We start from the raw sequence: 11,382 nt of genomic DNA, 5'->3' as shown, positions 1-11,382 counted from the left end.
CTTCCTTCAAGAAGGCTGGCCAACTTTTCGCTTTTCATTATCATAACAACCACCAATTTTACTTTAATGGTTTCAATAGTCCTTGTTAAAAACAAGCAGCAATGGTATTTTTCTTGACAGGGACACGAAGGAGAAACGATGTAGCCCAGCGTCTTGTTCCTGGAATGATAACCCAGTCGACATTTTGTAGTTTTTGAGCTGCCAGCAGCGTCGCATTTCTTCAATCAGAAGGGGATACAACTAAACCTATGGCTGGAAATAGCCCTGGTGCCTACAGTTGAATCATTTCGACTCATTCGTTGTACATAATTATTTTGGACACTAGGTGTCAGTATCGGAGCGTCTTGTTAGCAAATAATCGGCTAAAGGTTCCTGTCCTAGTAAAAATAATGTATTCTAACTTGGAAACTGCAAGGTTATAAACGGCTTTGTCCGAATTATTTTTAGAATCCTACGTTTCCGTGTGTCCTATTAAACAACGATGAATTGCACACAGAAAACAATTGAACAGTTTACTGTAATGCCACCTAAAACAAAAACAGACAAATCACAGTTTGACATTTGGCAAACATGGTGTTTATTCAAAAAAAAAATAATTCAAATGAAATCAAACTGAAATAGGCCCTGAATAATGACAGAAAATACGTTGTTTGAAAAGTCTGTATGTAATTGGGACACACCACAACATCTTAAGTAGGCCTACGGAGTACTGGCTACTCCATAGAGTCCCAAATTATTAGGTCATGATTGGTATTCATTCAGCCTGTTAGACTTGGCACATATACCCAGAAATGGATAAATCCATTGCACATCTCCGTGGCTCCAAAGCAGTTTACAAAGAACATAAAATTTGCCACATACATTAAAAAGAAGTGAGTCTCTGAGATAGATGTGTCTAGCTCACGTTGCACTACAGTGAGTCTGATGATTTTAGCCTGCTGTTGAACAGTCTACAAAGATTGGCGTAGTCTGTCAGAGGTCTGAACAATAGGGGGCAGTAGAATGCTGCTAAGCGGAGAGTTGAGTGCTGAGGTTCAACAAGTTTGTATTTGTGTCCTTGTCCATTTTTACAATGCCAGTAGGCTACTTAGTGCCTCTGTTAAACTCCACTGTCCATTCTGTCTCATTCCGTTTTAGTCAGTGTTTTTTTTTTTTTAATTGATTTTACATTCAAAGATAACATGTCACTATCTTGGGACAAAATAAAGCGCTTCCTTTAGACCCTGGTTTGACATTATGTAGGCTATACATAATGTAATATGTTTACAAAAAAGGTGCATGGCTTCTTTAGAGTTCATATCCCTGAAAAACACAAGCATTGTAGCTCACATCAGCAAAACAAAATCATACTCATACAGAAAGGCTTTGAAACCACAACAGTTAAGTCATTCTTTTGACAGACACATTATGCTAAAGTAACAGACACAGAGATAGACAGAGCGATAGATGGAGAGAGAGAGAGAGAGAGAGAGAGAGAGAGAGAGAGAGAGAGAGAGAGAGAGAGAGAGAGATGAAAAGCAGACCCTGATACTGGTTGAGGTTCTGGAGGAGGGTCTTCCCCAGAGACAGCTATACAGTAGCCATGGTTCATACTCCACAGCTGGCTCTCAGCTTCCAAGCACAAGCAACATACAGCATTTTCGCCTCGACCAGCCCTGGCACACAACACCCTGTCAACACAGTCATCTACAGTGCACTCAGATGACTGAACTCTTTTTTTTTTGTTTGTTTTAATTATTATTCCTTAAGCCAAGATCTTCAACCATCTCATTCACCCATGATCGTCCAAGTCGTATACCAGAACTGGAGCTCCATGGCTGGAGGCCAGGGCGGGACAGCCGCCAAGCCCACAGAGGCACATCACACTCGGGGACGAGGCGTACGACACCAGCCTGTACTGGGGCACCTCTGCGTAGCTAAAGTCCTGCGTGTCGCACTCAGACGTCACCAGGACCTTCAGTCTCTTCCTGCCGGAGCAGAACAGTTTCTGGGTGTCCCGCTCCTCCTGGTCCTCGTGCTCCTCCTTCTCCTCCGGCTCGTGCTCGCTCTCGTCATGGTGGATCTTGCGCAGCAGGTTGTTGATGAGGACGGAGCGGCGAAGGTAGGCCTCGGGGTCGTCCAGGAAACGCAGCTTCTCCAGGGATAGGCGCAGGATACAGCTGCGCTCCTCACGAAGTATCAGGTGCTATAGGACAGAAGAAGAGAGAGAGACAGAGGGAAAGAGAGAGAAAAAAAGAGAGAGCATGAAGAAATGCACATGTAACAAACATGTAGTGCATGTAACAACAACACAGCAGAAGTCACCAACATCAGAAACATTTAAACATCAGGCGTGGATGGATAGAGGGTAAAGGCCATAACCATAACCAATAACCAAAGGCCATAACCAAGGGCCATTTGGAGAACCAAACCTAGAACGAAGGTCCCCCTCTGATTCTTACCTATACCAAAACCTACTGTACACAACTTCTGACTGTGTGTAGAATTCACATTTTGATGATTCTCAACACATGACAGAAAAGCTGAAACTTAAGACTCGCCTGCTACAAGCAGAGATGGAGGGGGCTGAATAGAGATGTTGGGTAACAGAGGATGAACAGAGAGATACGCATTTAGCTGAAAAGACAATGGGATGAGAAAGGGAGGCTGGCAATGTCAGGATGACAGAGAGAGCACTGAAGAAAGGGAGCATGACACACCTGGCTACAAAGACGAGGAAGGACGGAGAGACACTGTTCATCTTGGGAGACCAAGGGCACAGTATACATAATAGGGCAATGCACCAATATGAATGGTGAATAGGGGACAATTATGCCATTTATGGGATGCGCAGAAGGCCACAAGGAATTATGTAATTCATAAGAGCCACTGTGTGTGAGAGGCTTAGGAAATTAGACAATCATTTTGGAGAACCGTGACATTTCTGCACTCACTGGCATTGAAATGCGTGCGCGCGCGCGCGCGCGCGCACACACACACACACACACACACACACACACACACACACACACACACACACACACACACACACTGACTCTCTCTCTCTCTCTCTCTCTCTCTCTCTCTCTCTCTCACACACACACACACACACACACACACACACACACACAAATGTATAATGGAAGAAAATCTCACTTTTTGTAAATATCCGTGTAGGCTGCCATGAATATCCTCCTCCTCCGCATACTTCCTCTTGAAGTAGGCAACTTTCGACGTCGTTAAGAGCTTCGGACTCTCAGGGGTAATGGACAGGGGCGGTCTGACGGACAGAGAGAAAGGACATCACCACAGTGTCAGTCTCAGGTTGGGAGAGGGTGGGTTAATGGAGGGGCGTGTGTGTTGTGAGTCCACTCAGCGGTGGAGGCCGGTGACACACAGGGCAGAGAGGTGAGGATTGAACGATTACCTCGAGATGGGCGAATGCACACGCACACACAAACAGCCCTCGGATGGATCTCCTGTTCTCCTGAGCTTGACTCAACGGACTTTCACACATTGCCCTTGCACTGCTGCAGAGAGAGAAAGAGAGAGAAGTGAGTGAGTACACTTTCACATGCTGTAGGCTACTACTATAGCTGTTGCAACGCCTACAGAGCAGCATCTCCAAACCATGTGTCATAGAATTGATGATCTTTTCATGGACCTTTTCAGCAATTACTCATCAGAGTTCTCACTGGGCTTGGTATATGAAAATCGCCTGGATAATTTAGGTCATACCCTTCCTTCAGTGCCACTATATGAACCCCCTCTCACAAAGGTACCTGTCACCCCAGACCACCGCACCGTGTGAGGAACGAGAGCTCTGCAAATAAGAGCGGCTCGGGGGTGGACCAGTGATAAACAGGTTAAATAATACGCGCCGTCTTGTCACCGTGCACAGAAGAGGTGCGTGGGTGAGATAGTGTTTGTGTGCATGAGAGATTGAGTGAGTGGGTGGATGAAACCAATGAGGCTGGAGGAGTGAGGGGAAAACTAGCGATATTGTCATTACAGTGCGACGATAGCCTACGCTGGTAGCCTACTTGAAGAGAGAAATTGCATAATCTGGAATTGTGAATGAGAATCATCTAAACGTATACAGGGGATGACAAGTGATGGTTTTCATTTTCAATGCACGCTTACATCCACAGCCTATGGCCATTAAAGACACGTTAAGGAGACATGGTCAGCTATTATTATAGACCTAGAACAAAAATGCGCAAAGAGTGCAACATGTGGGTAAATAAATTCCAAGAACTCTAAATCGTTGCTTATTAAGATATCGTGTCTGTGATCAGTCTGTAGGTAAATCCAAGGCTGAATTGGTCCATGCCACGTTTAAGAAATATATCAATGAATATCATAAGCATGCGAATTACCTTTTAGATAGCTTTCAAAAGTGTTCCACCTGTAGACAGGAATGACAAGTCCTCTCACGTGCGTTCGGACAGCGGTAACGACCAGAACTGATAGGCTACAGCCAAGATGCTCCGCTGTGTGTGACTGCTGCAACTTCAGCCGTGAAGATATCAGCCGTCCCTGTTCTGGACTGTGACCGCGGCTCCTCACCCAGATTCCGTACGGTCGCTTTGATAATCCCCACAGCGAGTCAGGCGCACTCTCTCAGGTCTTAAAATATCCTCTTTTTCAGAAACGAGCAACAACACAATTTTTCCCGCAATCTCATTGGCCCTCACCGAAACAGATGTTTCCTGTTGCTAGGAGAGTCACTAGGCAATGATGACGCCACATCATCAGGCTCCATTATTCTCGCATTCTCTCGAGATGCTGCAAGGTTTCCTTCTCACCACCCCCTTGATCCCCCCCCCCTCCTCGCCCTCTAAATATCAAACGAGATGTGACTTCTTGCGCTTGATTTAAATGCAACATTGTCACTGGCATGCGTGAATGCGTAGCCTAAATAGGTCTTGGAATTCAGTCTCTCCCCTCTCAAATCTCGACCTCGAACTGAATGGAAATGGCACTAATAACAAGAGAGACTTAGGACCAAGATGATGTTGACATTAATATGTGGAGCGGACTGCTCACGCACTTTAATCGCAAAGTAGGCTTCCACTGAGAGAGATTCGCGCTCATTCAACTCTACTTACAGCGTATGATATCCTCCTAATCGTGCCTAATCCTGACTCAGTGAGTTTAATGATTTCCCCGGGGCATTAGGGACCGTATAAAGTCGGCTCCTGACACGCTAGGGTGCAGGCGACTCTAGTATTTATGTGCTTCTTCCTTGTCATTACACTCCTGCTGTTCCGCGAGGTGAGAAGTCTTCAGACGCGCAAATACACTAGAGTCAGACAGCAATGTGGAGACAGTGGACTGCCAACAGGCAACATCGTGTTTACTGATAGACCAAAATATAGATATAATACATGATATTTATACAAACTAAACATTCTTTTTGCATCATATACTGAACATGCATTGGCAGAGCAGGCACTGTGAATCACAACTCCATTGACCATGCATGATTGATCCAGAGGCATTTCCAGCATACTAAACATTATTCATGCTAGTAGTGTGTACATCATTCAAAACAGAACCCCAACCCCCCAACATACACATCCTACAAATCTTTTAGATGTGTTACAGGCACTTCATATTAATTTCACCAGTGGAAGGCTTTACATTGCCATGCTTTCTAAATCATAATGTTTCCGAGATGGCCATAGTTCTTTTGAAAAATATATAGATGCAAAAAGGTATATACAGAAAGCATGCATCTTCAACATATATGGGGATAATAGCCTATAATCACAATGGATGGAAGGTTATCTTGAGAAAAGCAGTGGTAGACTATAGAACTTTGGTAATAATAGCTGGATACACCTTATACTGTAATCACCACAAGACTGAGTTTTAACAATTCCTGGCAGGTTTGCTCTACTTTGTAAACAGCAACATCCAGATGGTTTTCCATCGGCAGAGATGGTCAAATAGCCTATATCAGCAAATGTAAGAAACCATTTAAGACGCTTTTTTTTGCCTTACAAATGACATTTGTGAAAGTAAATATGAAAAAATGTATCACAAAGACATCAGGGGGCAACATCTGGTTGAAATAATCTCCAGTTGTAAACACTGCATTGACTTAATTTGTTTGTGCATAACAATGAGTATGTAAATATTTTGGCGAGCTCCATAATCCAAATACAATAGTACACTCACAACAGAAAAAGTAGTTAATTGGCTAAAAGAAAACAAAAACAAAAAAAGGAACCCTAATCTAATTATTATCAAAAGGATATACTTAAATAAGAAGTGTAAATGGCTCTAACAGTTAATTAACCTGAAACGCAACAGTCAAGAGAACTGGTCCCACTGAACACTAATCAGTGGTCCAAGGTGGAAGCCTCCGCTCATGCAATCGCTTGGGGACCGTGAAGCTGGGCGATGATTAGTTTTGATTGGCCGAGCCAAGCAACAATTAGTTCTGATTGGCTGAAACAGTGCACTCTGGGCCCGGTTAGAGAGAGCCTGATTGCTGTTATTAGAGTGTGGTTAAGGACTGTGTATGGATGTGTTTGTGTGTGTGTGTGTGTGTGTGTGTGTGTGTGTGTGTGTGTGTGTGTATGGATGTGTGTGTGTGTGTGTGTGTGTGTGTGTGTGTGTGTGTGTGTGTGTGTGTGTGTGTGTGTGTGTGTGTGTGTGTGTGTGTGTGTGTGTGTGTGTGTGTGGTCTGTGTGTGTGTGTGTGTGTGTGTGTAAGTGAGAGTGTTTATGTTTGTGTGTGTGCAGAATCAATGGAGAGGAACCCCCACTCTGTGAGCCATATGGATCCTCATTGGCATGCAGCAGAGCAGACACCGCATTTGTAGGACGGGAGCCACAAGCTTTTCTGGTCGCCGAGCGTTACTAACAAGTGCAGTGCTAATTTGCTGCACACTTTGGCACAGAGAGGGCAAGAATACATCATCTGGAGTCAGCCTGAGCACAGAAGCACTTCTCCCTTACTCCCCTCACTCATCACTCACTCTCTCTCTCTCTTTCTCTCTCTCTATGGCATAGCAGCATACATACCAGAACACACAAACGTGCACCGACAGGCTGTGTATGTGCGTGTCTGTGTACAGGTGTGTGTGAGTGTGTGTTTATTATTTCTACAGTCGGTAGCCATAATTTGACGAGCCCACAGAGTTGGGTGTCAGGTGGGGCGAACTGCCACAGTTCCTTGATTGGATCTCTCGAGAGCCCCGCGGCCGCGCCAGAAGAGGGACTTCCTGTGCAGCTTTAATGGAGGAGAAGCCATCAATGCAGACCATCACACTGGAGGTGGTGAGGGGATGATTCGATGCCATCATCGCTGTCTCTAAGTGGTGTTGATGGAGATGATTCTATCCTCCCCTTCAGCAGTCCATCATTTCTATTCTTTCATTTTTTTTTTTCGCTTCATGTCTGTCCATCTCCACATGTCTACGGTGACACACATACACCCCACCTCCTGTGCTGGCTACACCTCCGGGATCCGCTACTCATCCAACCGGGTCATCCATCACGAGCCCAGAATGGCGCCACCGCTGCCACTGCCGACGCCGCCCACACACACCCCTCCAGATGGCTCCACACCTCTCCACCTGCCTCACTCACACCTCCGCTGTGCATCTCAATCTGTCTCTCTACCTCTCTGTCTGTCTGTCTCTCTCTCTCTCTCTTTCTCTCTCTCTCTGACACACACACACACACACACTCCCACACACGCATAAACACACATGTACAAAATGTATCAGTGGCACACAAACCAGTTGCCACAGTTTCTCTCTCTTTCTGGCTCTCTCCTCCCTCTCCATAGATCATGTAGATTGCCATTGCGCTTTTTGTCCCTCACACCTTCACTTCTGTCACCTGTAACCCCCCCCCTCTTCCCCACTTTCTCTCTCTCACACCCCTTTCTCTTTCCCTCTCTCCTGTACAATGTGCCAGCAGCACACCTGCAGTCTCCTTTCCTTGTCCTCCTCCCCCCCATCTCTCTCTCTCTTCTGGTTTCTCCCTCTCTCTGCCACACTCTACTCATCTCTTTCCCCCTCTCCCCTCTACCTATCCCCACCCTCCCCTTCCTCCCCTCCTCTCTCTCTCCATCCATTTCTCCTTCCTTCCCTCCCTCTCCCTCCCTCCCTCCCTCCCTCCCTCCCTCTGCCCCCTCTCTACCCCTCCAGTAGCGGGTGCCAGCGGCAGACCTGCTGGTTGCCGCTCTCCTTCATGTCCTGCCAGTGGAGCAGCTCCTCGCGCCCGCTGCTGTTCTGGCCCAGTGCCAGCCAGCCGATCATCTCCTTGCGCTTCATGTTGCGCCGGTTGTAGATGGACACCATGAGCGTGACGTCCGACAGCTGGAAGAGGGCCACCTGGAAGACGAAGGTCTCCTTGTAGACGGGGTTGGGCTGGCCGCGCCGCACCGACGTCTTGCAGCGCGAGATCTCCTGGCCCATGGAGTTGAGCAGGGTGAGCTTGCCATACGTGTCTGAGAGAGAGGGAGAGAGAGAGAGAGAGAGAGAGAGAGAGAGAGAGAGAGAGAGAGAGAGAGAGAGAAAGAAAGGGGAGGGGGGAGAGGGAGAGAGAGAGGGAGAGAGAGAGAGAGAGGGAGGAAAGGTGAATGAAAGGCAGGGACAGAAGGAAAGAGAAGGAAGAGAGAGAGTATGGGGGAAGGGGTGATAGGAGGAGAGGGATTATTAGGGGGATTTATGACCAGTAGATGCTTCAGTCCTCCACACAAGGGCTGATAACAGCTCATGATGGACACTGATGGAGGGACAGATAAGTGGACGTGCAGATGGATCAGCCAATGAGCGGACAGAGTTAGACATCAAGAGAAAGAGAAGGAGCTTTAACGGTGAAGGAGCAAAACCCATTTACAAGACTGCTTTTGTTATTCTGACTATAATTACGGCCATCCCATCACTCTCTGGTCTTCGTAAGAACTTTCGGCTCTTCATGTGTGTCGTTCAAGAAGACCTTTAAGAGCATGATTAAAGAATGATGATGGAGGACTGCATTTCAAAGGCATCATTCATCCAGATGAATTCCTTTGAAAGGATCGGTAAATGCACAGCCATCCAGGGCCCTATAGTATTGTAGACTCTAGACACATTATGCACTCTATGCGTCTAGAGTCTCTAGACTATTTGTGAATGAATCACCCTCCATTAGCTACACAGATGTGCTGCTCTTACTCCACGTCCATTAAAGATCATTGCCGACTGTAAGTGTAATGATCCAGGCCTGTATTGGACCAAACACCTCAGACTTCACTTTTAGTGCGGGTGCCATTGAGCGGCTGTTGTCCCCTGTGTCACTCTTCTCCAGGCCTGCCCTGATTATTGGGGATCACAGATCAGAGGACGTGGGCAAACATGTGGCTCAGGGGTGGATCTGCTGGGTGAAATGAGCAGAGGGCCCTGAGGTGTGTACACACACACACACACACACACACACACACACACACACACACACACACACACAAACGTACACACACACACCCAAGCTGGTGCAAACACGTAATCCTGCAGGATTTACGTATGTGCAATCACACCACTTGCTGTGAGCCAGTATGAAACGCACACACACACACACACACACACACACAAACACTCTATTTCTCACTCTCACTTTGGAGTGTGTATGGTTGCATCTTTGAGAAGGTGTAAAAACAGATGACGTGGCAGCTCTCTCTTCAGTTCGATTTTTTCCCCAAACATCTCAATTGCCAACTCTCATTCTCATCTGTATTACCACACAATTATCATTACATTTGATTCAGTCCAACTTTACATGTTCTTTGTGTGAGTGTGGGAAGATAAGTAGGTGTGCAACATCTATAGGTATGTAGGAGTGCACCTTGTACATGTGCTTGTTCATGGGAGTCTTTATAAGGGCATGTGTGGGTTGAGCATGTGCTCGTGAGATTCGTGAGTGTACTGTATGTGCTTGTGTGCTCTCTGTTTCTGTGTGTATGTGTGCTTGTGTCTCTGTGTTAAACGCATTACTAAAATCTAGTGTGTGTGTGTGTGTGTGTGTGTAGGGGTTTCGATTCAGCAGTTTACATTGTGATTAATTTCCTCCATATATTACTAAAATGCATTACTAAAATCTAGTCTGTGTGTGTGTGTATGAGTGTGTGTGTGTGCATGTGTTCGTGTGTGGGCGTCTCACCAGGTGGGCGGTTGAGGGCCAGGTTGCGGAAGTGGCTGCCCTTGATGAGCTCCACGGCCAGGCGTCCGGTGGTGGGGTTGTAGGCCAGACCCACCAGCAGCTCCGGGGCCCCGCCGTGGGCCAGAGACTGGCTGGACGAGGCGCTGTCGCTCTGGGACACGGCCGAGAGACTCTGCTGAGAGCCAGCGTTCTGCAGGGGAGGGCAAGCACAGAGAGTAAATGTGTGTGTGTGTGTGTGTGTGTGTGTGTGTGTGTGTGTGTGTGTGTGTGTATGTGTGTGTGTGTGTGCGTGTGTGTGTGTGTGTGTGTGGTGTGTGTGTGTATGTGTGTGCGCATGTGTGTGTGTGTGTGTGCACGTGCGCGTGTGTGCGTGTGTGTGTGCGCGCGAGAGAAAGACAGAAGAAAGTAAGAGATAGAGAGAGAGAAAGGGGAAGAGAGCAGGATCAGATAGAGCAGGGGCAATACCGTGCTGCGGTTTCTCAGAAGGTCCTTGCTAAGTCATAATTACAAAGTAGTGGAGTTCAATGGCTCGGCATGCATAGCTAACATTAGCAGCACGATCCACTTATCTTCCTCGCATTCGCATTCATAGAACTGTGGAGTAATTGGCAGCAATTCTACCAGCGTGTGAGGGCAGAATAGAACAGAAACAGGAAATTACACAGAAAGATGAAAAAAGGAAGAGAGATAGAGAGATGGTGTGAAAAGAAAGAGATAAAGAATACACGAAGATGAACCAAGGGAAGTGAGGGAGTCCTTATTCCAGTTACGATCTTCGAGAGAGCAGATCCACTCGCGAGCAGCTCTTATCTACACACCGTCAATTCATAAAACACACTCACACACTCATTATTGATTCAAAAGGCGCACCACCTCTTCCGTTCCATTTACACCGACAGCTCTCCCCCTCCCTTTCTCTCACTCCATCACCACCACTCTCCCCCTCTCTCTCTCTCCCTCCCTCCCTCTCTCAATCTCTCTCTCTCCCTCTCTCTCTCTGCACTACATGCACTACATGTTTGTTACATGTGCATTTCTTCATGCTCTTGCTCTCTGTCTCTCTCTCCTTCTCTCTGTCTCTCTCTCTCTCGATTCAATTCAGTTCAATTCAATAAAGCTTTATTGGCATGAAAGTTTCATCAACATTATTGCCAAAGCTCAATTACATGTACACGTCAGGGGTTAAAGAAAATAAATAAACTGTGTAATTAACGTATAAGAGGACATAAAAGTAGACTGAGAA

At 46.6% G+C, this 11,382-nt stretch overlaps 1 protein-coding gene and 1 long non-coding RNA gene across 4 annotated transcripts in view; both read right to left on the bottom strand.

The window, feature by feature from the left end:
- Positions 1–559: 559 nt before the first annotated feature.
- On the bottom strand, positions 560–4,592 carry LOC134067763 (uncharacterized). Its single transcript, XR_009936556.1, has 4 exons — positions 4,359–4,592; positions 3,407–3,509; positions 3,136–3,259; positions 560–2,185 (listed from the first exon to the last, which is right to left on the bottom strand). It is a non-coding gene; the product is annotated as an uncharacterized LOC134067763 (long non-coding RNA).
- Positions 4,593–8,137: 3,545 nt separating this feature from the next.
- syt16 (synaptotagmin XVI) overlaps positions 8,138–11,382 on the bottom strand; it is a 21,521-nt gene continuing 18,276 nt past the window's right edge. For all 3 annotated transcript variants that reach the window (XM_062523128.1, XM_062523129.1, XM_062523131.1), the window contains exons 6-7: positions 10,140–10,329; positions 8,138–8,451 (exon numbers count right to left, since the gene is read on the bottom strand). In XM_062523128.1, the coding sequence (XP_062379112.1) occupies positions 8,138–8,451; positions 10,140–10,329 (504 nt within the window). The remainder of the gene's footprint in view (positions 8,452–10,139; positions 10,330–11,382) is intronic.

This window comes from Sardina pilchardus, chromosome 20 (assembly GCF_963854185.1).
Source record: "Sardina pilchardus chromosome 20, fSarPil1.1, whole genome shotgun sequence".
NCBI classification, from domain to species: domain Eukaryota; kingdom Metazoa; phylum Chordata; class Actinopteri; order Clupeiformes; family Clupeidae; genus Sardina; species Sardina pilchardus.
This window is presented reverse-complemented; position numbering and strand designations above follow the sequence as displayed.